Source organism: Sesamum indicum, linkage group LG11, assembly GCF_026168435.1.
Source record: "Sesamum indicum cultivar Baizhima isolate 11 linkage group LG11, ASM2616843v1, whole genome shotgun sequence".
Taxonomy (NCBI): Eukaryota; Viridiplantae; Streptophyta; class Magnoliopsida; order Lamiales; family Pedaliaceae; genus Sesamum; species Sesamum indicum.
This window is the reverse complement of record NC_142667.1, coordinates 17098927-17125376: the sequence shown is the minus strand read 5'-3', so window position 1 is coordinate 17125376 and position 26450 is coordinate 17098927. Positions and strand designations below refer to the sequence as shown.

Here is a 26450-nt window from a genome sequence, read left to right as displayed (position 1 = left end):
TATAACAATTGGATTTAAAAATCAAAATCAATGAAAGTCACTTTGGAACAAATAATATATAACAGTTAGAAAAGCAATTTATCATAGGTAAATTAAATAGTAAACTTACAACGAGAATTATATCGTATCAATTTTCAAACCAATTGTAATCTTAAATTTAACCTAACCGCAGAATTCATTGTTTGCCTTGAAAAAAATATACGTTTCGTATCAGTAGTGCAACGGGTACAACATAATTTTTCTCAAGATAAGACGATTGCAGTTCTTCCGGTTGTAATACTACACCGAAAAACACCTTGATCAAATAATCAGAAACTCATTATCGAAACAAGAAACTCAATTTAAGGGAGATAGGCCAAATATTTCTTCTCTTTTCTCAATCTAATCTATAGATTTCATGTAGTTTTTATTAAAGTTACAACAATCTTCCACAAGTTCATAGATTTGAACTCAAGTTTCTGTGACTTGCATTTAATAATGGTACCTTTCGGTTTGAACTTCTATCTAAGTTATCTAACATCAACTATCACCACGTCAAATAGACTAAGCCTTGAATTTGAGCATGTGCGTGTGATAGCATCTCAGTAACAACAAGCCACCAACATTGTGTTGATATTTAAGTTTAACAACAATGGTAATCGTAAATTTTATCGAATCGCAGAATTTATTGCTTGTTTTGAAGAAAATATACGTCCTATATAAGTGGTGCACCGGGTGCAACATAATTTCTCTCAATATAAGACAGTTGCAGTTCTTTTGATTTTAACACTATATCAAAGAACACATCGATCAAACAATACATACTTTGAAGAAAATATATGTCCTGTATCAGTAGTGCATTGAGTACAAATAATTTCTCTCAAAATAAAAAGGTTGCAAATTTTTTTATTTTAGCACTATACCAAAAATCATATCAATCAAACACTTAAAAACTCGTTATCGAAACCAAACTCAAATTATGAAAATTTGAAGGAGATAGGGCAAGAGAGAAAGAGAGCTCTCTCGAGAGAGGGTTAGAGGAAGAGTTGAGGTGTGTGTTTGTAGTGTAATATCAAAATTGAGAAATGGGTAGTTTTTTATAGGCATGCCCAATTCTCAACACTTAATGCAGCACATAAACATGCCTTTAATTTCCAAGTGTAACAGCCAACCACTAACGGCTAAAATTGAAGCAACAATTGAAAGAATTTCTCAGTTCCAGGTTAATAAAACTTGAAATCTGAACCCGAATTTTAGTTTTAAAAATCAGATTTTAATTTCAATTGTTAAAAAAAATTGAAATATTTTTCCTGCAAAAGAAATATATCTTAACACTGAGACCATGTCATTTTTAGCGCCCAGAAGCAGGATTGCAAAAAAGAAATGGTAATCTGTCGGTTTGTTTTGTCTGGGCTCGTTTGAATGCTCTACGAAATGATGTTGTCAGCATTTTCATCTCTTATGAATCACCGCCAAAGAGCAACTGAAAAACAGATATGTGTGTGTCTTTGGTTTTCCGAGATTGAACATGAGCAGTGTTTGGTTTGGTGTTGCGGAAATAAGTTGAGGCTACAGGAATGGGCATTAAGATGAGGTGGGAGCAGCAGCAGGGCAGACAGAGATGCAAGGTGCTGGGAGTTCCATTATGGAAGAAACTATTACATCTGTTGTTGGCTCATGTCTTGAGGTACTAAAACTTTATTTCTCTGCATTTTCTTGTTCTTTAACAGTTAGATGCTCGTTGTTCATTTTCCAGATTATGGTATCGCATCTTCCACCTGCTCTAATTTCTCCTTCCCTCTCGCATCATAAAGATAATCATGTTTGGAAAACATAGCTTGCAATTGCATGGACTAGCAGCCCAATTTAGGTGGTATCCAAATATAACCCTCAAAACCATTTCCCTATTTAGTGAGACGCTGATCTAGAAATCTGTGGAATATAAATTCGCATGTTAAGGAGAAAGGGTTTGGAACTATTGTGTTGTTCCATAGTTGTTCCTGGGATCTAGACGTGTTCACTAATGTTGTCGGGTAATACCTCACATTTGGAGCGGAAGGAGGGAGTTTGGTAAAAGTAATAGGAAAAGAGTTAGCAGTCCCACCAATTTCATTTGTGTAGTATCCATAATTGAAAGAGAAGAAAGTGCATCTTTGCTTTGAAGGCAGCTCCACCATTTCCCCCTCAATATACTCTTAAGCATCACCAAGTTTGTCTCCTGGGTTTTACTTAGACATGGCCACCTCTTTCAAATATATATATTTGTAGCTGAAGTTCAATGGACTACCATCAAATTTTAAACATGGGAGAGATTGATTCTAGATATGGGCTTAAAGCCATTTATGTGGCATTCATTCACATTCTGCTCCTTGGCCATGTATCATCTTTACTTGTGGATACAAGATATGAAAATTCTGAGTTGGAGGAGAGTGCAGGGTATTATGTATCATCTTCTCGCATGGGCAATAGGTAGCATTTAAAAACTTTTCGCTTCATATTTAACTAATCATCGTCTGTACACTGATTACCAAATTAGAACATTATTATAAATTATGAATGATGTGCTGGTAATCTGTCAGGTTTGCTGATCTGGATCAGATGGAAGAAGATGCATGGACAATGGTGCAGAAAAGCGGGAACCAATTCATAGTGAATGGACAACCATTTTACGTTAATGGATTCAACACTTATTGGTTGATGGTTTTTGCGGTGGATCAGTCAACCAGAGGAAAGGTGAGTGAGGTGTTTCAACAGGCATCAGCAGTAGGGTTATCAGTTTGCAGGACCTGGGCGTTCAATGATGGTCAGTGGCGAGCTCTTCAGACATCCCCTTCTGTTTACGATGAAGATGTTTTCAAGGTACTAATCAGAATTGCCTTTTTGTAACGCTAGTAGTATCAATCTTGTTATGAACATTTGATTTCAGCTATGGGAGGTAAAAACCTTTAGAGTTAACAACTTTATGGTAACACTGATGACTGAACTATTCAGGTGACCATCTTCATTGTGCACAAAGTAAAAGATCATATGTAACAGTTACTTACTTGATTTTCAGGCCTTGGATTTTGTTGTAAGTGAAGCGCACAGGTATAAAATAAGGCTGATATTATCCTTAGTCAACAACTGGGAGGCCTATGGTGGGAAATCACAGTATGTAAAATGGGGTAAAGCTGCTGGCCTAAACTTGACTTCAGATGATGACTTCTTTTCTCACCCAACTCTCAAAAGCTATTACAAGGCCCATGTTCATGTGAGTTCTTTTCTGTGATCTATATTCATTTCTACTGAAAAGTTGCACAAATTTAGCCTTCTTCCCCCTTTTTCTATCAATGTTTTTTGGCTCCTGCAGACTGTGCTAAACAGAGTTAACACTATAACAAACATAACCTACAAGGACGATCCAACTATTTTTGCTTGGGAACTGATGAATGAGCCGCGGTGTGAATCAGACCCCTCCGGGGATAAATTGCAGGTTTGGTTGCTTCAGTAATTAGAGAGTCACAAGCCTCAATATTTTGTCACTGACAAAGCTAAATGCAAAGCCTAAGCACACATATATTATTTTCCATAACCGATATGTTATGCTAAGTGTCATTAAATTTGTAGGCTTGGATAGAAGAAATGGCGGTCTATGTGAAAAGCATTGATCCAAAGCATTTGGTGGAGATTGGCCTTGAAGGTTTCTACGGTCCTTCCACCCCTAATAAAGTCCAGTATAACCCTAATACTTACGCTCAACAAGTTGGGACCGATTTCATCCGCAATCATCAAGTTCTTGGGGTTGATTTTGCTTCTGTTCACATCTATCCAGACTCTTGGTAAGATCTTCAACCAACTCCAACTCTCCCCACCCACCCAAAATCACATACACAGACAACTTCCAAAGTAGATAACCATAAATAGATAAATAAAATTCTAAGCTGGCAAAGGTGATGATGATGAAGGATCTCCCAATCAATTTCGGATGCACATGTTGAATTCACAAAGTCATGGATGCAAGCTCACATTGATGATGCTGAGAACTTCCTCAGCATGCCAGTCGTGTTCTCAGAGTTTGGTGTCTCTACAAAAGATCCTGGCTATAATGCAACTTATCGAGACACCCTCATAAGTACTGTGTACAAGACCCTTTTGAACTCTACCAGGAAAGGTGGCAGCGGAGGTGGTAGCCTCTTGTGGCAGCTCTTTCCTGAAGGAACAGATTATATGGATGATGGATATGCAGTTGTTCTTTCTAAGTCCTCTTCAACGTCGAATATCATATCCCTCCAGTCCACCAGATTAAAGACCTTCAATTCCTTGTGTTCTTGGAGATGCCGATGGGGCTGCAAGAGAAAGCATGCCTTGGAGAATTTCCACTATCACGATGAGCTTTGAGGGGATTAGCTTTAGCTATGCTATTCTGTCCTAATAACTACGAACTGAATACTATATATCACTAAAATAATTGGTTGCTATTACTTATTTGTGAATTGTGGTGTTGAACAATGTTGTTAAGGAAGTAATAATTGGTTGTACTTGTGTGCGTGCTCGCCTTGAGGTAATGGATTTCATTGACTGACTTTACCAGTGTCACACCTTCTGATTTTACCAGTGGACGAGGTATTAATTTGCCAAGTTGCAAAAATGCCCTTGTAATCTTCGAAGGAAGATGAGGGACATTTTAGATGTTCATACCGGAAGCAGAGACGGACATATTTTCAGTATCCATTTCATTGATAAAATTGAATAAATAAATTTGGCTGCTATAAGGAAAGAGGATTATCTAAAGGAAAAATGTGTTCTTTCCTGCAATGTTTTTAAACGTCAAAGTGATGTGTTGTATCCCATATAAGTCATTAGATGCAGAGTCGTGGAAATAAGGCTGAGCGGACGATATACCTGCAAATATCCACAAGCTGAGGGAGCTAGTGTTTTCTTAGAGGCAAGCAAGAAAATTCACCATATAATTACCTTTGGCTCATTCCTCTTACTGGATGTAAGACAAAGCTGAACTCAAACTTTGTATTACAGATGGGTAGAGTCTGCAACATAAATAAAACAAAGTGAAGGTTTGAAAACAATAAATAGGAGATAAAGAAGTAGAGCTTTTACACTTACATGGTATGATAACTCACTGCTTGAGTAAACTGATTTTTGAGAGGACGGCAGCAGCTTGATCACCACCTAACAAAAAGTAAGGATGCCTCAAAGCAGCTGCAGCAGATAATCGTCCCCTTCTGAAAGATCCTCTCTCCAAAATAAGTTTTGTGGCCAAATCCCACCCTCTACCAGAATCAAGATCAAGAATACTGAGGTCAGGCCGCAATCGAGTTTTCGCTCTCCATCTATTCAAATCATAACCAACAGCCTTCAATTCTGAGTTAAAATTCCTCAATCCTGCTGTAGACCTTAAGCTTGGTATTGCCATTTGCAGAAGTACTATTCCAGCAGAATACATATCGAAAAGATCAGGACTATTCAGCTGCAACAAGGGCAACAGCAATCTGATTAATCTGCTTATATCCGTAAGCAAACATTCATGAAACATTCCAGCATCCTTGAGTCGGATGCATGAAACTAGCTAGTTCAAGGAATCCTGCCAGAATGAATTATATTCTCGTAGATGTAAATGAGCTGGACAAAGTTCAGGCAGTGTAGATTTCAGCAATTATGTTGACGATCATTGTCATTGAGGTTAAACACAATCATACTGAATCGCTATAGAAGGATCCCTCCAAATTTTTTTTTGTTTTGGCACATCAGGTCAAGAAAAGTTAAACGGAGTATAAAGAGATGATAGCACACCTGCCACAAGATTGGAGAAAGGAAGGCAGCAATTGGCTCTGGTGGTGGATTTGGAGTTTCCTCAGGCATTACATACAGTTCAGGGGGACAATAGTCGGGGTCAAGCAACCCACGATTGGGAACATAGTTTTTGCCTATGCGGAGGTCTGTGGCTGCCCCAAAGTCTATGAGTTTAATTTGCCCCTTTTTGGTGACTACCAAGTTGGACGGCTTTACATCTCGGTGAACTATGCCTGTGTCGTGAATTTTCTTGAGGGAAGTAATTATCTGGCGCAGTATTTGTTTGATAATTAATGCATTTCGCTGAATAGAGTCGAGGCCTTGTAAAACACGTCCAAACATGACAGACTCTAAATTCAAAGGAAAGCTCCGATCTTTCATGTAATCGCCTAGGTCCAAATCTCCCTGTATTAGGCTTCAAAAAGTCAATGAGGTAGCAAATGTAACAATACATCATTTTGATTTTCAGTTAAGGAAACATGTATATGGCCAATGAATAACAGAACTTTTCGAACATGACACAACCAACGAATCAGCAATATAATGGTCATGTCTCAACTCAAGTACCTCATATTTCCAGACAAGCCACTTCTCACCCTTTGTAAACTGAGTATTAGTTTTGTCTGCTATAAAACTTCCAAGAAATTCTGCACATGTCTCAGGAGCTGCTCTTGATAGCCTGTAATTAAACCACTCTTCAAAATCTCCACACTCCACAGCTCCTTGAACACCAATTTTCACCTGTAGAAAAGAAAAATAAACTGTCTAAATGTTCGTGCAAATGGGACGGCAATGATCTACGGACATTTGATTGCTTTTCTGGATAACCACCAATAAGAGGTAATAGAAAATCATGTCTGAATGCCATTATACTGCAGGACAATAGAATTCAGTGAGTGCTTATCGAAAATATTTACCTTCTTGAGGATAACTTTTTGTTGAAACCTTTGATCCATCTGCAGAGCTCTTCTACTTTTTTTTTTCCGAACACTTTCGTCCACATTCACATTCTTGGGAACAATGACTCCAGAATAAACAATGCCGAAAGATCCTTCACCCAATATATCACCAACCAAGAAATCAGTCCTCTTCAAACTCCTCCTTCCACTCAAAGTATCGAAGCCCACTTGCAGAGGGGCCAAAATATATGCATCAATGGCGCCAACAAGAACGCCGGGCCTAGCAGTCAAGTAAATCCAAGTAATACCAGCAAAAACCAATAACCCCCATTTTTGAACTTGTGGGAGTTCCCCGGTAACTCTCTGTAGTTGCTGGAGAGCAGGATAGTGTAAGAAGGACTGATCCAGATGAAGGGAAGTGGTGAACAGATTGTCCGAAATATCATTTAGAAAGGCATTGCAGGCGATCAGATTCTTTGTGGGGGAGGGGTTAGTTATAGACCAAATGAAGCCGTGTGATATATGTTTAGAATCTCTTTTGATGATGGGTTTGGAGTCTTGAAGAAATGCAGTTGCAGTGGGGGAAAGAAGAGAAGCCATGGAAGAGGTGAAATCGGTGAATCCTGAAATATTTTGGGGGGAAGCTTGTTTGTTAATATTGTTACATTTTGTTTTTGGAGTGGTGAGAGGAAGAGCGAGTGTGTGTCAGCAGAGCAGAGGATGGACTTTGTCCACGCGTCGATCATGGGTTTATCCTTAACGCTGGATATGTGGAGTGAAATAAAACAACAATGCATTATGCACCACATTTTCCTTTGTTGTCACCTGTTTTTTTTCCTTTCATTTTTGGCTAGCGAAGGTTAAAGGAGGGATCTTCTATCCTATCCTATGTTTCTATATGTATGATGTATCCCACTCTATCTTATAATTAACCCATCTCATTCTTGATCTTATAATTTAAAAAAATTCATCCCAATCGATTATTGGTGTGGTATAAAAATACCAGAATCGATGTAAATACAAAATTAAGTTTCATTATTAGAAAGAGGTTTTTCAATGAAGTAAAAAGATAATTTCAAAAAGTAGAAGAGCATGGCTATGAATATGAAATTAAGAGTTTTCCAACTTTTGTTCATCCCATAATCCAACTTATTATGTACAGTATTACCAAAGAGCTGAGCATATACTTCATATTTGTTGTTGATGGATTGGTCACCAACCAACAGAAGCTGAGCCTGAGCTGAGAGTTTGAGTTCAAACTTCAACCCCTGGCCCCTCCTCCTCCTCCTCCAAATTCTTCTTCTACTGCCTTCCTCTTTCTTAGTTTAGCTTCCTTTCAATTTAATCATGTCTGACTGCCTTCCCTCCATCAATTTCCCTCTCCAAAATTCCTTAATAAAACTACATCAATTTGGGGTTGCCGCTTCTTTCAAATTATCCAAATACGCCAAACTTGGCACTTCTCGCTCTAACAAGATTTCCATTTCTATGAACTGTGCTCGAGATCGGGATGCAATTCCTTTCCCCTCAGACGAATACGAGTATGAAGACCTAGGCTTTGGGCTAATTGAGAAGGAAAAAATTCGAAGAAACCTAAATGGCAAGAAAGATGAACCGGAAATGGGGGAAGCAGCTACAAGAAATGGAGTTGATGAAGAAGCCCAGGACTTTAGCAGCATTGGCGAAATTTTCAAGTTTAAGGGTGCTCAGAAAGACAATATATTTGTGAAAGACGACGACAATGCAAAACACCAAGGTTTTGATTCCAAGTTGGAGGATTTAGAGAGACACGATTACTGGGGATCAGATGAGGTGGCAAAGAGCGGGAGACAAATGATGAGGAGATCAAATATCATTGCGAAGCAAGTTATCAGCATCCGCTCTGCTCTCAGTTTAGGTTATGTTTCGCAGCTTTGGGTGGACACAAGTTCCGTGAGTCACAATCCTGGTTTCGTGCTGCTTTATTTGTATGCCTAATGCAAAATACTTTAATTAACTTGGTTTAATATGTCTATGTGCGCTGCCTAGGTAGGACGAAACTGGTGTCAGGGGAACGGGTAGAAACTACAGGCAGGATCAGACATAGAATTTTTAAATATCTCACTCTGCAAAATAAACTAGGATTTACAAATGTATTTCCTTAAGCGGTAGAATATGGTATACAAAATCTATGATCCCACCACTTTAATCTTCATCTGGCAACTGTGTGTGCGCTTCGGGGGTTGGGGGTGGGGTGGGGGGGTTGGTATCAGAGTGTCTTTTGTAAGGTATTTTTGAGGGCCATGATGGGATTTGTTATCCTGCCTCTTTATTCTACTAAATTTCGTTTTCCTTATTATGCCCAGTGGACTGTGATAGTTGTGGAAGTGAGACCAAACTTACTGTCAAGCGACTTTGAGAGGTTTCTGTTGAAGGAGATAACACAGGTAAATTTCCTTATATACAATGTGGATTATCTTGTTACTCTTGTTTGTCTGTTTTTGCTGAACCCATGCGATGAACATAAACATGCGATGGCAACTACTGTTTTAATCATAGAATTTTGACATCTGTTCCAATTCATCATCATTTAATTTCTGTTCCATTAGAGTTTGAAAGGGTATCGTATTAAACAGGATATATTTTCTGTCAAGTGGAAAATGGAGGGCATGGGAGGTATTGCTTGCAGTTGTATTATTCGTTACTCTTTCATGAGAATTGAACTGATAATTTATGAGTGTAACACAAGTTTGCATGAAAGGATGCCCCAGTGAATGTTTAGTATTTAATATGGGTGATAGATGCTACAGTGAATAGCACTTGTCCTTCACAATTTTCAGTAAATTAAATTTCTGATGATTAGTTCTGAACTGTGGACAAAATCCTGCTGGTTTCCTCTTTTCTTTCTTTGTGAGTGGTATCTAATAGTTCTTCCACTTTGTATGTTTAATGCTTGTGACAGGTTGGAGATGTTATACTTGTTGAGGATGAAGTTGTGATAGAAGATGATTTTAAATTGGTTAGAATGGAGACACTGGTATGCGCTGTTGCTTCCAGTCTGTAGGCATTAGGAGGCCCTTGGCCTTATTCTTACTGAAATAATTTACAGGACCCTCTGACAATTTATGGATGTGATGTCCTATTTAATCACCCTGCAGTATTCAACTCCATTTTTTTCTTCAAAACAATTGTTAGTTCAGCTCCTACAGTATTCACCTGCATATTATGAATCCTTTCTAATATCATGCAGCAGACACAGGAGATCATCCCAAGATAGCCTGCTGTTCGTCCTAACTGCTTTCTGGTTTTCAGTGGATTCCTTAGGAGAGGCTTTTTAAAGCCTAAAACATGGAAGTCTTTGTATGAATTACTATGGCAAACTTGTTGCCGGTTATGTAAAGCCTTCAGTATGTGTGTCCATAAGTTATCTAGCTACATTGTTTGGCAACCTTGAGCTCTATGACTAACTCATCATCCTTTAACATGGCATTCATACATTAAACTACTGGGCATGATGTTTAATATTGTCCAATGTTCTCACTTGAGTAATGCATGATGCTTTCAAGTATCTTCCGAGTGAATTGGTTTCAGTTGCTTTCCGGAAAAATAGAGGGAAATGGACTCCTTTTTGTTGTTTGGATATGCCTTATCTGTCTTGTATTTTCTGTTATTTCTCACTATCTTTGTACTAGTTTCATTGGCAGGTTATGCTTGCAGCTTCAAGCATTTTGAAGAAAACTAAATTCATTTTCCCTGATCTTTATTTTTCTTCTTCACGACCTTTTACTAATGAATTTTTTTGCTAGGTAGGATATACTGTTGTAACACCAAGTCGTCAAAGTATTGGAAAGGTGCGCTGTGTTACTGTTCAGTTTCTGCCAGAATTTACATTGTCTCGTCTTTGACATTATTCCATATTATTCACTTTTAGGTGCGTGGCTACACCTTTAATATCATCTCAGGCACCGTGGAGTCACTTGAGCTTGATTCATTCGGAATTTCCATTATTCCATCTAGTTTGGTAGGTGGATGCTCCTTTTACCCATGGTAATTTTGTGGATATGATCACTGTTGTTCAGAAGCCACTTAGGTAAACTAAGTTCCCTAGTTTCTGAGGGAAAAAAAGAAAAAATTAAGAAACTATGTTTCCTCAAAATTACTGGTAGGACCCCGAACAACGATGTTCATCACCTTGACGAGGACTTTGTTTCAGTTAATTTGCTGTTTTATTTTTTTTTTCAGGTTAGCACCTATTCTCTATTTGTGGAAGACGTGAAGGAAGTTCTATCTGACACGGTTATTGTGCGAGAAGCTGCTGTATCACGCATACAGAGGCTAACTAAGGTACTTCTCTTACTGACTGCGAATTGTGGTTATCAGTTACAAAACTGGTGTTTATGTTTGGGCATATGCATAAATAAATAAATCTTGGAATTTCACAAATAAAGCTCCTTTGTAGCTCAAGCCTGTGGTTATGGCATGGTTCGATAATGCATGTGCTTGAGTGCTAGAGGATGTGTATAATATGTAGTGGTGTGCTGAAGCTCCCATTTCTATTGTGCTGGTATATAGGTCCACAGTGGGTTTATGCATTTCCAGCAATCTCAGAGAGTAGATAGATCTCTATGCTGGCATGTTTTTCTGGCTTTTAATGCTTTCCAAATGGTAATGGTAGGGATTATGGGATGGCCAGTATTCAGGGATCTCAAAGGATGAGTTTGACGAACAATTGGACATCAATGGACAACAGAATCATGCAGATTACAGAGAGAAGCGGCGCAAAAGCTGGTCAAGAAGAAAATTACGCCCTAAGATAAGGAAAAGTGAAGATGATTGGGAGCTACCAATGGATTATTTATGATCTGAGTTTGATGCTACCAGGCCCTGTATATATCCAGCATAAAAGTCTTTGCATTCTGCCTCTTTCCATTTGAATTTCTCTGGATCGACCTAATATTACTTTCTTTAGACTGTTCAACAGTGGAAGGTAATTAAAGCTAGTTTTAGCTTTTAATGTAGCTCTACGGGCATCCATATGGAGCCGAGGTCTCGCCAAAATTATGAAAAAAAGAGATGGGTGTCGCCTATCTTGTTGCAATTAAGGCAAAAGTTGAGCGCGAGTAGGAAAAAATGTGTTAGACATGGCCCATGCAGGTCTCGAACCTGCGACCTTCGCGTTATTAGCACGACGCTCTAACCAACTGAGCTAATAGGCCTTGATGACTGTAATTAGCAGGAAAGATGAGAGTGAAGGGTCTGGAGTTTTGCTTACGGGGACTCGAGCTTTGAAAAATACTACAAAAACCTATTCCCCATCAGATCAGAGTCAGACCCACTTTTACCAAACATCATCATGATGATTAAAATTAAAAAAAATAGTAGCCGTTTGTCCGCCAGCTTCATTCAAATTCAAAACCCACTCCCACTCCCACTCCCAAATGGGCAAGATCTAGCTCATCCAACATCCAAATATTCTTGTTGTAGTTGTAGCACCCTTCACTTGCGTTTTCCCACACCAGAAAAGTAACCTCACTTCCCCCAACCAAAACTGCAATTCATAGAACAAAATGGTGACCGCTCAATCTCCACACTCCGGCCGCCGACCCCTCCAGCCCAAGAATCTATCAACCGCTCCTATAATAACTGCAAAACCAAACACAAAGCCTGCAGACCGGGCACGGCAGCTGGATAACTACTACTGTAACAAGGAGAATGTTGCTCCTACTTATAATTACTCCAGTACCCCAGTCAAAAAGGAGTATAAAATCCCCATTGAATCCTTGGATGCATCGCTGGCTGATGAGCTGACTGCCATCCGGGAAAAGCTGGAGAGGCTGAGGATTGACAAGGAGAAGACAGAGAAGATGTTGAGAGAGAGGGGGCTAATGCTGGATTTGCAGATGAAGGAGATTGTTGATAGAGGGGAGGCGCAGAAGCAGCTGGAGATCGAGGTTGATCGGTTGTATCGACTCAAGGAGATCAAGTTAGCTGCCTGCATGGTAACCATTCATATATACACATTATATATATATATATAGACTTTTTTCATTTCAACTGTTGCTAGCCGACCATTTATATATATATATATATGTTTTATGGGTTTGTGGATGGATAGCTTTGATTTGTTAATTCTTGGTTGAGAGACCGAGACACAGAATTAGCTATCGGAATTGGGAAAAAGATTAAAGAATATAATAATAGCGATGATGATGAGGTGTTGAATTGGTTGACAGAGGATATCTCCGCTTCGATCATTGAGAGTTAAGGAAGAAGAAAGGAAGATGAAGCAAGATGAAGTGGTGTAAAGGCCAAAGGGCGGCAAGAAACCGCCTCTTAATGCACGCAACAAGTGATGAAGAAGTGGAGTGGGGTGGTGTTGTCTTAACAAAACAATTTTGATGGCCGCCACTACTCTTCACAATCATATGATCACTCTGTATACATGATGATACGTTACATTACATTTGAGAATGAATGGTTTTTAATGTTTGCATATTCTAAAAACTGCAGTAAATGTAATTGTTGATTGTTGCTTTTACATATAATGCATAATCAAGAACTACTGAGAGAATGATATGAATGAAGCGAGTATATGCATATATATGTAGGTTGATATATTTTCTATGGTTTGAAGTTTACATTTAATGGTTTGTTTTTATTTAATAAATAAGTCTTTTCATTGATCAAAATATACTTAATTTGCTGATATAAATAAAGAAATCTATATTAATCCCTAATTGACTTATTACAGATCAAATAAATTTTTATGTGATCAAATTACTCTCACACCTATTAATGTGAATAAATATATCTTCATTATTATAATGTTAGTTTAGTCCAACAAAAGATATTTGACATATAATAAATCAATCAATCAATCGAGGGTAATATTAATTCTCATTCAAATTCTTTTATTAATATAAGAAAATTAGTAAATTTTGACCAGTGAATAAAATTATTTATTAAATAAAAGTAAATTTTTTAGGATGCTAAATATAAATTTTTAAATTATAAAAAAAATATTACAGTAAAACTGTAGCACTCCCTACTCGCTACATCTAATCATTTCTATTTCATCTTTTCTTTAATCAAAATTCATTCTATAAGTAATTCTATTTCAATCAGCAAAATAAATTCTAATTATCAATATAATATTATATGTCACAAAAGATAATCTATACCACCGAAAGTAATATCTACCCTCACTACATGTTCTCGTGTACATAACCTCAAGAAAAATCATACCACAACTTTTAAACACAAATCTCGACAAAAGACCAGAATATTTACAACCCAACAATCAAAAACTTTGGCTTCAGAAATCACGGCTGACCCACCTAATAAAGACGACGGCACCGCTCAAAGTCAATGTGGCTAGTCAGTGTGACCTATCTCCTGAAAAGTACGTGGCAAGGAATGAGCTGCCTACTCAATAAGTATAGCCGATCAATTTATATATATATACACAACAAAGATTCACGTACATGCAGTCATACCGACAACAGTCATTCGTCATACAGCAACATCAAATATAAGCAACAATACATACTCACAGCTGTAAATCAATCCACGACATAATATTCATTCGTTATCATCTATTAGTTAAGGGCCCCACTTACTCTAACTGGAGTACATCAGTCAATGGTTTCGCCGGCCATCATCATATCATATACAGCACAGGATACCCGTTGTGTGATATCCCCACACTCTTTTACTTCAGCTGTGTAGCAATATAGCACAGGACATCACAACAAACATGGTACCCCCACACCACCCCAGTGTGTAGCTAACAAGCACAGGATATTCCCTGCTGCCCCGGAATACCCCGGTACCCTACGCGCCATGGTACCTAGCTTAATTCACATATTTTTCATATCTCAATATCATTCACATTATCATCAATCACATTTTCATAAACCATTGACTGTGTTTCCAACTAGGTAAGCATCATCTTTTATTTCCATTCACAATCGTCATTCTTTTCTTTATAATAATCACTTCCTCAACAACAACTCCCAATTTGATTTCATCAACAATCAATTATATGATTATCACACAATCATATCCCGCATATCTCTACATTACCATCACATACCACATAGTAATAATTTCACCAATATTCAAATAATCCACAACTAATTATATAAACAATCAATATACAAAAGCCACGTATAATAATGTAAAGCCAAGTCCATGATCGCATCCAAGAAACCAATATATATAATATATACAATACTACACACACACACATATATATATAAATCCAATTAGCTATACTTACCTTAAATCCCAAAATGCTTCTATTTTACGATGGACTGTTCAACCCTCTACCTTGTCGTCACGTCCTATAACAAAATGTTATACGTATAATCAATATATATAGAATATCATAAACTCTAAATAACCTATCATATAATGTTCGTACATTTTCTATCAATCTTTTAATATTCTATTTATATTAAAGTCTAACCCCCTGTTCCATTTCTTTCAAATAGCTACCTTTTTCTAAACTCTTCAAATATATATTTAATTTATCAATAAATTCCTAAGAATTCATTTAATCAAACCCCTTATATATCCATAACTATCATTTTTAATAACATTCGTAAATTATATTACCACTGAAACCTCATTCTCCTCTTTAATAACATAATATTTCTAAAATATAACTTTCGAAGTATTTTTACGAATTTTCTGTCAATTTACCATTGCTATACAATTTATTTAAGCAATAATACATAGAATTACATATTTGGTTAATCATTCCGATGGAATTGTGTAAATTAGCTATAGTAATAATTAAATGTAACAAATCTAATATTTTAATTACCCAACTATATCATTTTTATAGCAATTGTGATATTTAATTTGACACTAATATAAATAGCCAAAATCATAAAACACTCCGATTAAATAATTCACCGCTCAATATAATCAACATTTAATAAACGGGCTAATTAAATAATATAATTATTTAAATTATTAAAGATTAAACTCTAAAATCCGTACCTCTGTTTTCCGAATGTGTGTGCGTCGGTGTGTGTAAATGTGGGTGTGTGTGTTAATATGTAATTTCCCTTTCAATTCACATACTTATATATATATATGTTTAATAATTGGTGAGGCGGTGGCAGCACATGCCACTGCCCACCTCTTTTTTTCCTTTTTTTTTTTTTATATATATATTATACTTTTGATAATTACCATTGTGTCCTTCCTAATTTCCTAATTAGTATAGTTTACTTCCAAATATTATAATAAACTTCAATTTAATCCGTTCAAGTGTTAGTACATTCCAAATTCAATCTATAATTTATTTACTAATTACATCTAAATTTCTAATAATTACCAATTAGTCTCCCAATTACGTGAAAAATTCTACGGACGTCACAAAAACTGACAAAAGGGGAATATAATTATATTATTAGTGAGCAGTGTGAGTTATTGTGAGGGACTCAATACAGAGATATGAGATGATGATGATGGTTCTAAATTGGAATGCTAATGCTAAAACTAAGTCCACCCCACACCCTATTTTCTCTAGTTTACCCTCCTAACATTAAACAATATCCTTTTTTGGTCTTCCACATATTCTCCATAAATAAATAAATTTTTGCCTTTTTCATGACCATAAATTCTTATTGTTACTAATAGCTGGAGTTCCAAGGGCAGAATCGTCATTTCATATGTTCCCTTTTTTTGGGTGGTTGAGGTTTGAGTAAAATTAAACTGAGAAGAGAGAAGAATAATGGTAATGGTGGTGACTGGTGAGTGTATTTTTGTTATAAATTTTTTAAAAACAACAAATATATATATATATATATAAAAAAGAAAGTAAAGCGGCCCAATAATCGTGCTTTTCCACTCGTCTCTGTCTCGCTTTCCCTCTCTTGTTTTGCTCTCTTTCTCTCTCCCCCCTCCCCCCTTGCTCCCCTCCTTTGCTGCCCCTTCGATCTCCATCCCAATCCCAATTCCAATTCCAATCCCTATCCCTATCACTTCCCCACCAGATTCAAAATCTATACACACATTTTTCCTCTAATTCCATCTTTTTTTACTTTCAATTCTACCCCCCAACAAATAAGATCAGTTTTCTCTTTTTTTTTTTTTTTGTTTTGTTTTATTGCTACATGAGACATCGAAAAAAGCTGATCAGGATTCAGAACACAGTGCCAAGAAGCCCAAAAACGAAGAAAGGGATCGAAGATCTGAATTACTGACATTTTTCGAATGCCGTCATTTCGTATTCAGTGCATTCATTCATTCATTTCCATCAATTCACGTTTTCCCACACCATAAATAAATAAGCCGGACCATCCATCTATCTATTTGCCTTCTCTCCCTTCCCTGCTTTCAGTTTTTCCACAGGTCACTCTCACCCTCTTTTATTGTTACTGTCCTTTTATATCGTATGGTATCAGTTTTTTGCATTATTGTCAAACGCAATGCCGCAATGATTTCCTGATTCAGATTTCGTTTTTGTTTTTTCTTTTGTCTTTCCTTTTTCTTTTGTGTTTTCTCTGATTTTGCAGTTCTGCCATTTACGTGCAGGCTTTGGAGGGTTGCTCTATTGCACTGGAGCTATGATGCATTTTGTAGCCCTTCTCTTCATTATTTGATCTATGATACTTTCGTGAATTTTTTGGATCTGTCTTCTCTTTACTCTGCCGGGGGTAAAGGTACTTCTTTTAACACATTTATCTGCTAGGGTTCCGAAGAAGATTATTATTATTTTTGAAGAAGCTGTTTCGCTGGGTGCAGCTATATTCCTTTTGTTGTGGCTTTGATTAACAAATTTTCGAATTGAGCGGAGATATGTCAGAGGTGGTTCGGAGGTAATGCATTTAGTTGGCCTCCCCATTGTGCGCATCATTGGTTTGCGTAGGGAAATCTTCTCCTGAAATCTTCTCTTTTGGAGTGAGGAGGGGGGGCAGAGATTCACTCTGGGGCGTCAATTTTCTGGTTGATTTTTTGTAGGGTTTTAGCAACTGTTTGATTCCAGACTAGTTATGTTATTCTCCAATGTGTTTTCTGTGTTGGTGGATTCTTTATGTCTTCCGACAAGCCATTATTGTTGTCTCAATCTGAACCCATTTCTGCTCCAAACACTGAACCCCATAACCATGATTCATCCTTGAGAATCAGCTCCTTGGGATGTCTGTGCCACACTGAATCGATCTCTTCGTCGGTTGCTGATGAGGCACAACATTGCAATTTATATGATCTGAAGGAGGAGTTGGAGGAAAATTCTGCCTCAGTAGAAGATAAAGCTGTATCGGGAAATCTGTTGGAACATCCTGCTGTGGAGCCTGTGAGAAAGGAATTTCGGTCAGCAGAGCTGCACCAGAAATGCCCCCCAGTGGAGCGAAAACGCCTTGTGTCATGGGGTGGGGTTATGGATCTGGGGCACAATATGAAAGTCCTTGAAGTTTCTGGGCCTTTGCCTTCACCTGCTTCACCTCAGGTACAGGTCTCAGACAAACCTCAGACATCTCGAAGGTCTCAGAGGTTCCTTCAGATCAGCATGCAGCTAGAAGAAAACATACCACATCATGATAACCCCAGGTTGATCCATATTAATGATCCGAAGAAGACTAATGATAAATTTGAGTTTTCTGGAAATGAGATTCGGACAAGCAAATACACATTGCTTACATTCTTGCCGAAAAATCTCTTTATTCAGTTTCACAGGTTTGCTTATTTGTACTTTTTGGCCATTGCTGCGTTAAACCAGCTTCCTCCTCTTGCAGTCTTTGGGAGGACAGTTTCCCTTTTCCCTCTTCTTTTTGTGCTTACTGTTACAGCTGTAAAAGATGGCTATGAGGATTGGCGAAGGCACAGGTCTGATAGGAATGAGAATAACCGGGAAGCAGTTGTGCTACAATTAGATGAATTCCGTCCCAAAAGGTGGAAAGACATTCTGCCTGGTGAGGTAGTGAAGATAAGTTCTGATGAGACTATTCCTTGCGATATGGTGTTGCTAGGAACAAGTGATCCTAGTGGAATTGCTTACATACAGACAATGAATTTGGATGGTGAGTCAAACTTGAAAACAAGGTATGCTAGGCAAGAAACTAATAAATTGGTGCTTGAAGGGACGGCAATATCAGGGGTTATCAAATGTGAGCAGCCAAACAGGAATATCTATGAGTTCATGGGCAACATGGAGCTAAAAGGGCAGCGAGTCCCTCTCAGCCAATCAAATATCATTTTGCGTGGTTGTCAGCTTAAGAACACAGACTGGGCTGTTGGGGTTGTGGTTTATGCTGGGCAGGAGACAAAAGCTATGTTGAACAGTGCAATGTCCCCTGCTAAAAGAAGCAGACTGGAGACCTACATGAACAGGGAAACACTCTGGTTATCAGTTTTCCTTTTGAGCATGTGCCTTGTTGTAGCAATTGGGATGGGTTTATGGTTAAAACGCCACAAGACTCAGCTTGATACACTGCCTTACTACCGGAAAGTTTACTTCCAGAAGGGGAAAGAGGGGAAGAATTACACGTTTTATGGTATTCCTTTGGAGGCATTCATCTCATTCTTGAGTTCTATCATAGTTTTCCAGATAATGATTCCTATATCATTGTATATCACCATGGAGCTGGTACGGTTGGGGCAGTCATATTTCATGATTGGGGACCGACATATGTATGACAGTAGCAGCAATTCCAGGTTTCAGTGCAGATCCTTGAATATTAATGAGGACTTGGGACAAATACGATACATATTCTCCGATAAGACAGGCACATTAACTGAAAACAAGATGGAATTCAGAAAAGCAAGTATTTGGGGAAATAATTATGATTACGTTCACTCTGTGGCTGGTTCATCACAGTACACTGACGCTGCAGGTATGACTAAAAACAATCCTGCTTGACATCAGACATAGGATTATTGTTTTGTACTTTAAAAGGAAATTGGATTATCATTCGAAAGAAAAATGCATTTCCATAACTCCAAATATTTTCTCCTTGTTACACCTGCAACACAAGCTTTTAATAAACACGACTGAAGCATTCAATGATATTTGCGTCTCAAATCAGGAGGACTTGCTCCATATATTTTTGTTTTCTTGGCAACAAAAATCTGCATGCTAACTTGTAAAATCTAGTGTCAACCTTTCATGGTAGCTATATGTTCTTTGTCCTGATAACTATTGGATAAGCTGCAGCACAGCTAATCAGTGTAGCAGCCGCAACAACAAACGTTCTTTTGCCTTTCCACCTGTCCACTTGTATTATCGCTATCCATTATTTCTCTATTTTAGTTTTCAGATTGAAGACATGCAATTTTCTTGTCAGTCTAGCTATGGTCAAATCTTATATTTCTATACATTGAATGTCTTGTATAGCTTCTTTCCTGTGCTTATATCATCAGTACTAATGCTAGAGGTATTGTTAGATCCACTGGTTATATGTTGTGTGTGCCATTGTGAATCTAGAATGATGTATTAATTTTGTATAATTTCTCTTTGTTGAGTTTCTTTTTTAAAAACTTATGAAAACCTCTGCAGTGGAAGATGCTATGGCTGGTCGGAGAAAATGGAAACTTAAATCTGAAATCATCCCTGATCCTGAACTCATGAAATTATTGTACAAAGATCTGTATGGAGAAGAAAGAATTGCTGCGCATGATTTCTTCCTGACCCTGGCAGCTTGTAATACTGTGATTCCTATTGTCACTGAAACTCCTCTATTAAGTGGCTCTGAAAGTTCACTTGGTGATAGTCATATATCTATAGACTATCAAGGTGAATCTCCTGATGAACAAGCACTGGTTGCTGCAGCGTCTGCTTATGGTTATACACTTTTTGAGCGGACGTCAGGGCATATTATGATTGATGCCAATGGTGAGAAATTAAGGTAGACAGCTCTCTTTTTACTACATTTAAGTTCTGTGCTCCCAGATATTAGTTTTCATTCCCATTGAGCTTTTTTCTGGATGAATTAAGTTCTTGGTCGTCAAATTAAGTTATCTAGAGATCTTTGACAATGCAATTTATTTCTCATTCTAGACTCTTGCAATATTTAATTTTGTTTATCTGACTTATAATTTTCACCGGTATAATGTAGGTTGGATGTTTTGGGCCTGCATGAGTTTGATAGTGTGCGTAAAAGAATGTCTGTCATTATCAGATTTCCAAATGATACCATAAAAGTATTGGTGAAGGGGGCTGATACATCAATGTTCAGCATTTTAAAGAAAGATCATCCCAATCATGATCGTATAAGTCATGCAACGCAGAGTCATTTGAATGAGTACTCATCAGAAGGTTTGCGCACCCTGGTTGTTGCCTCTAGGGACCTTACAAGTGAAGAACTCATGGAGTGGCAACACATGTATGAAGATGCAAGCACATCTTTGACCGACAGATCTATAAAACTGCGACAAACAGCAGCTCTTATTGAATGCAACCTGACCCTTCTTGGAGCCACAGCTATTGAGGACAAGTTACAAGAGGGCGTGCCAGAAGCCATTGAATCCCTGCGCCAAGCTGGAATAAAGGTGTGGGTTCTCACTGGAGATAAACAGGAGACAGCAATATCTATTGGTCTTTCTTGCAGACTCTTGAGTCCACATATGCACCAGATCATCATCAACGGAAATTCGGAGAGTGAATGCAGAAAACTTTTATGTGATGCTAAGGCCAAATACCTTGTGAATTCTGCAAGTTGCGTTGAAAAGATCACAGAACGGGAGAAGGATGAACTTGATTATCTTGAAGTCTCTTCTCAAACGAAGCCATCCAGTATGCTCCAGCAGTATACTAGCCAGAATGATGTACCGGGTTTAGGGCCACTAGCCCTTATAATTGATGGGAATAGTCTGGTGTACATATTAGAGAAAGATTTGGAGACTGAGGCACGTATCATCTTTATTTTATTTAATTATTGTGTAGTTTAATATGCTTTCTTTGGTTGTCTTGGGTTGATTTTAGTTCTAAGATCACCCAAGACAATTGTTGATCACTTAGTTTGATGTCTTTGTACGAAAGGTCATTTGTTGGCTGTAAGATGCTACTCACCAAACTTCTTACAACTTAATTTTGTTTTTTTCCATCAGCTATTCGACCTTGCAACTTCGTGTAGGGTTGTACTCTGTTGTAGGGTTGCACCCTTGCAGAAGGCTGGAATTGTTGACCTTATCAAAGGTCGCACCGATGATATGACACTAGCCATAGGTGATGGTGAGTTAGTGATTTCGGATTCATAGAGCTATATTTCTGTTTTTATGTAATTATTTGTTTACTATTTTTACTTTCTAGGTGCAGATTTTTCTGGGGGTGGGGCGGGGGGGCATAATTACTCCTTTGTGTTTTCCGTTACTTTTGTTTGCATCTTATTGATATGCTTTTGCAGGGGCTAATGATGTTTCAATGATCCAAATGGCGGATGTTGGTGTTGGAATATGTGGTCAAGAGGGGCGCCAAGCAGTGATGGCATCAGATTTTGCTATGGGGCAATTCAGATTTTTGAAAAGATTGCTTTTGGTGCATGGGCACTGGAACTATCAGCGTATTGGTTATTTGGTCCTCTATAATTTCTACCGAAACGCTGTTTTTGTATTGATGCTTTTCTGGTATGCACGGGATCCTTGGTATATTGTATTTTTCTCTAGCGGATGATAGTATTACTTTTTTCCTCACAAGTTAATATTACATTAACAAAACTGATTACTGATTTGGCACATAATAGTTTAGGATAATATGTTTCTTCAACTTGATTGGGTGAAAAGTTTGTTTGTTCTTGATTGTGTATTATATTTCTAAACTTACTATGCACATGAGAACTGTCTAAATTTCTTTACATATTTGAACTTATGCTTTCTTTTTTAATAATGAAATTTCCAGGTACATATTATATACAGCCTTTTCTACTACTTCTGCGCTGACAGACTGGAGTAGTGTTCTTTATTCTGTTGTATATACTTCACTACCTACTATTGTTGTGGGTATCCTAGACAAGGACTTGAGTCACAAGACATTACTCAAATATCCAAAGCTTTATGCTGCCGGCCATCGACAAGAGTGTTATAATATGTCCCTCTTTTGGATTACAATGGTTGACACATTTTGGCAAAGCCTTGTTCTCTTCTATGTTCCTTTGTTGACCTACAGAGAAAGCACTATTGACATATGGAGTCTGGGCAGCTTGTGGACAATAGCAGTTGTTATTTTAGTCAATGTTCACTTGGCAATGGATATTCAACGCTGGGTATTTCTTACTCATATTGCAATCTGGGGATCAATAATTGTGACATATGGTTGCATAGTGGTGCTTGATTCTATACCTGCTTTCCCAAATTATGGGTTAGTTTGTTTTCAGAGTGATCTTTATTTGTTTTAAAATGTCAGTTATAGTATACTTAGGCGATGTGCCACTGGTCGTCTACTGTTCAAAGTTGATACTATTCTTGTTATTTTGCAGTGCAATATACCATCTCGTGAAGTCACCCGCTTATTGGCTCTCCATTTTGCTTATAACAGTTATAGGACTGCTACCCCGCTTTATTGTCAAAGTTTTTTATCAGATTTTCTGGCCTTCAGATATCCAAATTGCTAGAGAATCTGAAATACTGAGAAGAAGGCGTCGGTATTTTGGGTCAAAGGCAGATCATGTTTCAAGCTGACGTGCATATTATTTATAATTTCTATCAGCCTTCATTCGATGAGCATCTTCTCAAGTATGTTCAGATCTGTCTTCCCACTGGCATTCAGGCATCGAAGTTAATCGGTAAGTTCACAATTTGTTCTTTGGTTTTTGTTTCATTGTTATTTGTCTGTTTCTGCTGTCAAGTGACCGTTTGGTATCTTTCTGATAATAGCATGGTGTGCTGGCTTTCCAAAATCTGATACTGAAATGCTTCAAGTAAACTCACAGTTTTTCTAATTTTATGTTGCTCCTGGGGTCAGATGCCTGCAGCATTTAATACGTATTATGATTCTGGTTCGACAGTCCCATGCATTGGACAGTTGTCTGATTTAGATTGGTAGTAAAAAACATAATTGGATAGTGAAGTTCTCTTTTTCAAACACACAGATCTTTTATGTGCAGAAAAGACAACCTTTTCAGTTCTCATGGTAGCAAGTTAAATGAAATACACACACAAAAAGGAAAGAGAAGAGACAAGTAAAGATAACATTCTCTAGATGATATGCTTGAAGCTGTTCGCTTTCACATGGTTGCCGTGCACCTTGTCTATGGCTTCTCTGCCTCTCATGCTTGACAGCATGTACATATATGTTTTTGTGTTAATATCTCTACCCAATCAAATGTAGTTCCACTTAACCTTACTCTCCTTGTTTCATTCATTTGATGTGCGTCACCATATTCTGGACTGTAGTCCTGGTAAGTTACGACATACAGAGTTAACTTGTGTTGTTCAACAGTGATTGACTTTATGGAAGATCAAAACGTATTGAGCTATTCTAAACTACTATAATCATTGTGGTAATATCAAATGTTGTTTGTTGGGTCCATGTGTTTCTTGCATGTCTGTTAACCTTTCTTTATTGGTGTTCTTGCTGTTAAATATAGCTCTTCCTTGTTGTTGATGATGATATCATGTTTGTGGTGAAGCTCTCCTGTATTTACCCAACCTATGCTGTTAACTTTTTTGCTGGTATAACTGCTTGAGCTGACTGTTTCATGTTTTGGTACTCTAATTGTGTTGACTTTTGGTTGCACAATCTCAGAACCTTGGAACAATGGCTCTGACTACATTCATCAATCCTGACTTAAGAAACTTCGATCAATATGATTGCTGAGGGCTGAGTGCAAGCCTGGTTGATTTTCATGAATCCTTACTGTAATGGGATTTCAGTGACACAAAGCATCACTCTGTATTCCTAGCCCAAGGCATTGCACTTCTTTTTCCCCCATACTTTAAACAAACCATTGTGATGTCAGATTAGAGTCGTGGAAGTTTTTATCTGATCTAAATTGGCACCTTCTCACCACATATGGGCTTTAGGTTTACAATTTATTTCTGTTCAGTCTACGAGAAGCCTGGCATTTCTTATCCTTCCCTGATCTCCTGGAGTTTCCTGCTTGTAAATGCTTCAGGTAGCAGAAGCTGATTTTTTGGCATGTGAAACAAGGAAGTAGCACAGCTAAGAGCGCATTACATAGTCTGATTAACTGAGAGAAAGCAGGGGGAGAGAGGTTTGCGTTGAAGCCAAGCTGTGTTGATCTTATTGGATATTGAAGACCAAAAGGAATTCAGTTGAGTAGGAAAAAAAAATTATCAAATTGTGCTGCAAAGGATGCTAATGCGTTGGCTGGTCATGCTTGATATGGAGTCAGGACAGGGAAGGTAATCTTAGTTGTGCCTGGAAAATGAACAGAAACAAAAGACGTGATACAAGGGGAAGTAAAGGGAAGACAGAAGGCAGTGTATAGTAGTTTCTGTAGAGAATAGATGTTTCAATCTTCACATTTGTAAGAAATCGAGGAAAAGTGTGTTTACATGTCAGGGTAGATTTCTAAATGTAACAAATCAATGTCTGTTTGTTAATTATGTTTCATCTTCTCTTTCTTTTTCCCTTTTTTCTGTTTGGGTGGGGGTGGTTATCCGAGTTGTGTTTCATTCTTGGTATAGGCTGAAGAGAACATGGAACCAAACAGGGCAGAAGTGGCACTCAGTGAGAAGTTACTATTAATTTTCTTCCTTGCAGTGAAGTTAAGGGGGACGACATGGCTTGTTGTTTTGTTTGGTGAAATGAGATGAGATTTTGTTGGGGGTAGGCCTAATCAAATTCAGCTTCAGGGGTTTGTTTTAGACCATTTAGCATTTTCTTGCTCTTCTGGGCCAACTTTTGGTAAAAACAAAGGTACATGTTTTATGTTTACATGATTCTCCTGCACGTCCTACATGTTCAGTTTTGCCTCTAACTAAATGTAATAAATGAAGTTTGAATTGTATGTTGGAGTTTTGCAAAAGGTTATGTTGTATTTATATGGACAAACTTGTAATAACAGAGTTGTTGGGTAATTTTGGTGACGTGGTATTGGGGTGTACGGGGGAAAAATTTGATCCCGTCGTATACGATGTGGATAGGGTGTAGTGTGGAGGAAGGTGCCAATAAGCTTCAACCTTGTTTCCACGACAGAGAGATAGTGTGAAGGCGTGTTTTGGCAGTGACATGGGAGATTTGGACTTGGGACTTGGTACTTTTATTCATATATTATTATTTATTTATTGGTATTCGATGAAGAGTGAAGAGATATGATATTGGAATTAAAGGTCAGAAATGAGATAAAGGCATTAAATTATATTACAATACATTACGGCCCCATCTCCACCAACCAATACCCATACCACATCAATTTCAATTTGAATAGATTAAGGTCATTATTGTCATTACAGTACCCACCACCAATCCACTGGATCATCAATAGTGAATAATAGTGTGTAGTGATGTAATAAAAAAGATTTAATCTCTTTTGACTGTGATTTGGAATCCGATCTCAAATAAATAATAATAAAAATAAAACAAAGATTTGACTAGTAGTAATAGTAGTAGTATACTGCAAGGTGGCCAGTTGTAACATGGTATGACGTACCCCATGACAATGCAGGCTTACGCCATGCATTATGCGCAAGCCAAACTCTTCCACGCGCCTACTTCACTTCATCCACACGTCTGTGACTGTCTCTTTTGGTGGGGTACGAGAGTGATCAAACATGCGCGCGTCTGATTGCAACCCTCCCTCCATGAATTTTCCTACAACTTACTTTTAGCATTTCAAAAAATCTAAAGTTTATTATATTTATTTATGGCTCTCTCTCACACTCTCTCTGTGTGTG

The 26450-nt window shown here is 37.8% G+C and overlaps 5 protein-coding genes and 1 non-coding gene across 10 annotated transcripts; 4 read left to right on the top strand and 2 right to left on the bottom strand.

The window, feature by feature from the left end:
• The first annotated feature begins 2206 nt into the window (after positions 1-2206).
• MAN6 (Glycosyl hydrolase superfamily protein) lies at positions 2207-4540 on the top strand. The gene is made up of 6 exons (XM_011096852.3): positions 2207-2448; positions 2559-2838; positions 3035-3229; positions 3329-3451; positions 3586-3797; positions 3924-4540. Exons 1-6 carry the CDS (start codon positions 2258-2260, stop codon positions 4354-4356), a joined length of 1434 nt encoding a protein of 477 aa, XP_011095154.1. The 5' UTR covers positions 2207-2257; the 3' UTR covers positions 4357-4540.
• Positions 4541-4666: 126 nt separating this feature from the next.
• STN8 (Protein kinase superfamily protein) lies at positions 4667-7402 on the bottom strand. 2 transcript variants are annotated; one of them, XR_848849.3, is made up of 6 exons: positions 6684-7402; positions 6334-6507; positions 5767-6171; positions 5080-5443; positions 4933-5003; positions 4667-4860 (listed from the first exon to the last, which is right to left on the bottom strand). XR_848849.3 is itself a non-coding variant. In XM_011096851.3 (5 exons), the coding sequence occupies exons 1-4, from the start codon at positions 7263-7265 to the stop codon at positions 5093-5095; spliced, it is 1512 nt and encodes a 503-aa protein (XP_011095153.1). In that variant the 5' UTR covers positions 7266-7402; the 3' UTR covers positions 4667-5003; positions 5080-5092. The 2 variants fall into 2 exon arrangements, 1 of the variants encoding a protein (XP_011095153.1); XM_011096851.3 differs by having other exon boundaries at positions 4667-5003.
• A 223-nt stretch (positions 7403-7625) lies between these two features.
• On the top strand, positions 7626-11658 carry LOC105174676 (uncharacterized). Its single transcript, XM_011096849.3, has 7 exons — positions 7626-8597; positions 9011-9091; positions 9607-9681; positions 10451-10495; positions 10576-10665; positions 10887-10988; positions 11320-11658. Exons 1-7 carry the CDS (start codon positions 8013-8015, stop codon positions 11503-11505), a joined length of 1164 nt encoding a protein of 387 aa, XP_011095151.1. The 5' UTR covers positions 7626-8012; the 3' UTR covers positions 11506-11658.
• A 128-nt stretch (positions 11659-11786) lies between these two features.
• TRNAI-AAU (transfer RNA isoleucine (anticodon AAU)) lies at positions 11787-11860 on the bottom strand. The gene has a single exon. It is a non-coding gene; the product is annotated as a tRNA-Ile (tRNA).
• On the top strand, positions 11802-13282 carry LOC105174675 (myelin transcription factor). The gene is made up of 2 exons (XM_011096848.3): positions 11802-12643; positions 12878-13282. Exons 1-2 carry the CDS (start codon positions 12212-12214, stop codon positions 12947-12949), a joined length of 504 nt encoding a protein of 167 aa, XP_011095150.1. The 5' UTR covers positions 11802-12211; the 3' UTR covers positions 12950-13282.
• A 3266-nt stretch (positions 13283-16548) lies between these two features.
• Positions 16549-25178, top strand: LOC105174674 (phospholipid-transporting ATPase 1). Of its 4 annotated transcripts, XM_088875681.1 has the most exons (10): positions 16549-17012; positions 17196-17323; positions 17406-19492; positions 20155-20503; positions 20714-21503; positions 21705-21828; positions 22001-22220; positions 22492-22950; positions 23069-23374; positions 24707-25178. In XM_088875681.1, the coding sequence occupies exons 3-9, from the start codon at positions 17695-17697 to the stop codon at positions 23268-23270; spliced, it is 3942 nt and encodes a 1313-aa protein (XP_088731807.1). In that variant the 5' UTR covers positions 16549-17012; positions 17196-17323; positions 17406-17694; the 3' UTR covers positions 23271-23374; positions 24707-25178. The 4 variants fall into 4 exon arrangements, with proteins under 4 accessions (XP_088731807.1, XP_088731805.1, XP_088731806.1 ...); XM_088875679.1 differs by having other exon boundaries at positions 17196-19492; XM_088875680.1 differs by having other exon boundaries at positions 17177-19492.
• The last annotated feature ends 1272 nt before the right edge of the window (positions 25179-26450 follow it).

What these genes read in the sequence shown, in the direction of transcription:
- MAN6 (XM_011096852.3), top strand. Translation starts at nt 2,258, where the DNA reads ATGGACTACCATCAAATTTTAAACATGGGAGAGATTGATTCTAGATAT. An exon ending in ACGATGAAGATGTTTTCAAG is followed by an intron (nt 2,839 to 3,034) that starts GTACTAATCAGA and finishes CTTGATTTTCAG; the next exon opens with GCCTTGGATTTTGTTGTAAG. An exon ending in ATTACAAGGCCCATGTTCAT is followed by an intron (nt 3,230 to 3,328) that starts GTGAGTTCTTTT and finishes TGGCTCCTGCAG; the next exon opens with ACTGTGCTAAACAGAGTTAA.
- STN8 (XM_011096851.3), bottom strand. Translation starts at nt 7,265, where the DNA reads ATGGCTTCTCTTCTTTCCCCCACTGCAACTGCATTTCTTCAAGACTCC. An exon ending in AAAAAGTTATCCTCAAGAAG is followed by an intron (nt 6,508 to 6,683) that starts GTAAATATTTTC and finishes TCTTTTCTACAG; the next exon opens with GTGAAAATTGGTGTTCAAGG. An exon ending in TTTCTCCAATCTTGTGGCAG is followed by an intron (nt 5,444 to 5,766) that starts GTGTGCTATCAT and finishes CCCTTGTTGCAG; the next exon opens with CTGAATAGTCCTGATCTTTT.
- LOC105174676 (XM_011096849.3), top strand. Translation starts at nt 8,013, where the DNA reads ATGTCTGACTGCCTTCCCTCCATCAATTTCCCTCTCCAAAATTCCTTA. An exon ending in TGTTGAAGGAGATAACACAG is followed by an intron (nt 9,092 to 9,606) that starts GTAAATTTCCTT and finishes TGCTTGTGACAG; the next exon opens with GTTGGAGATGTTATACTTGT. An exon ending in TGGTTAGAATGGAGACACTG is followed by an intron (nt 9,682 to 10,450) that starts GTATGCGCTGTT and finishes TTTTTTTGCTAG; the next exon opens with GTAGGATATACTGTTGTAAC.
- LOC105174675 (XM_011096848.3), top strand. Translation starts at nt 12,212, where the DNA reads ATGGTGACCGCTCAATCTCCACACTCCGGCCGCCGACCCCTCCAGCCC. An exon ending in TCAAGTTAGCTGCCTGCATG is followed by an intron (nt 12,644 to 12,877) that starts GTAACCATTCAT and finishes ATTGGTTGACAG; the next exon opens with AGGATATCTCCGCTTCGATC.
- LOC105174674 (XM_088875681.1), top strand. Translation starts at nt 17,695, where the DNA reads ATGTCTTCCGACAAGCCATTATTGTTGTCTCAATCTGAACCCATTTCT. An exon ending in ACAGTACACTGACGCTGCAG is followed by an intron (nt 19,493 to 20,154) that starts GTATGACTAAAA and finishes AAACCTCTGCAG; the next exon opens with TGGAAGATGCTATGGCTGGT. An exon ending in GCCAATGGTGAGAAATTAAG is followed by an intron (nt 20,504 to 20,713) that starts GTAGACAGCTCT and finishes GGTATAATGTAG; the next exon opens with GTTGGATGTTTTGGGCCTGC.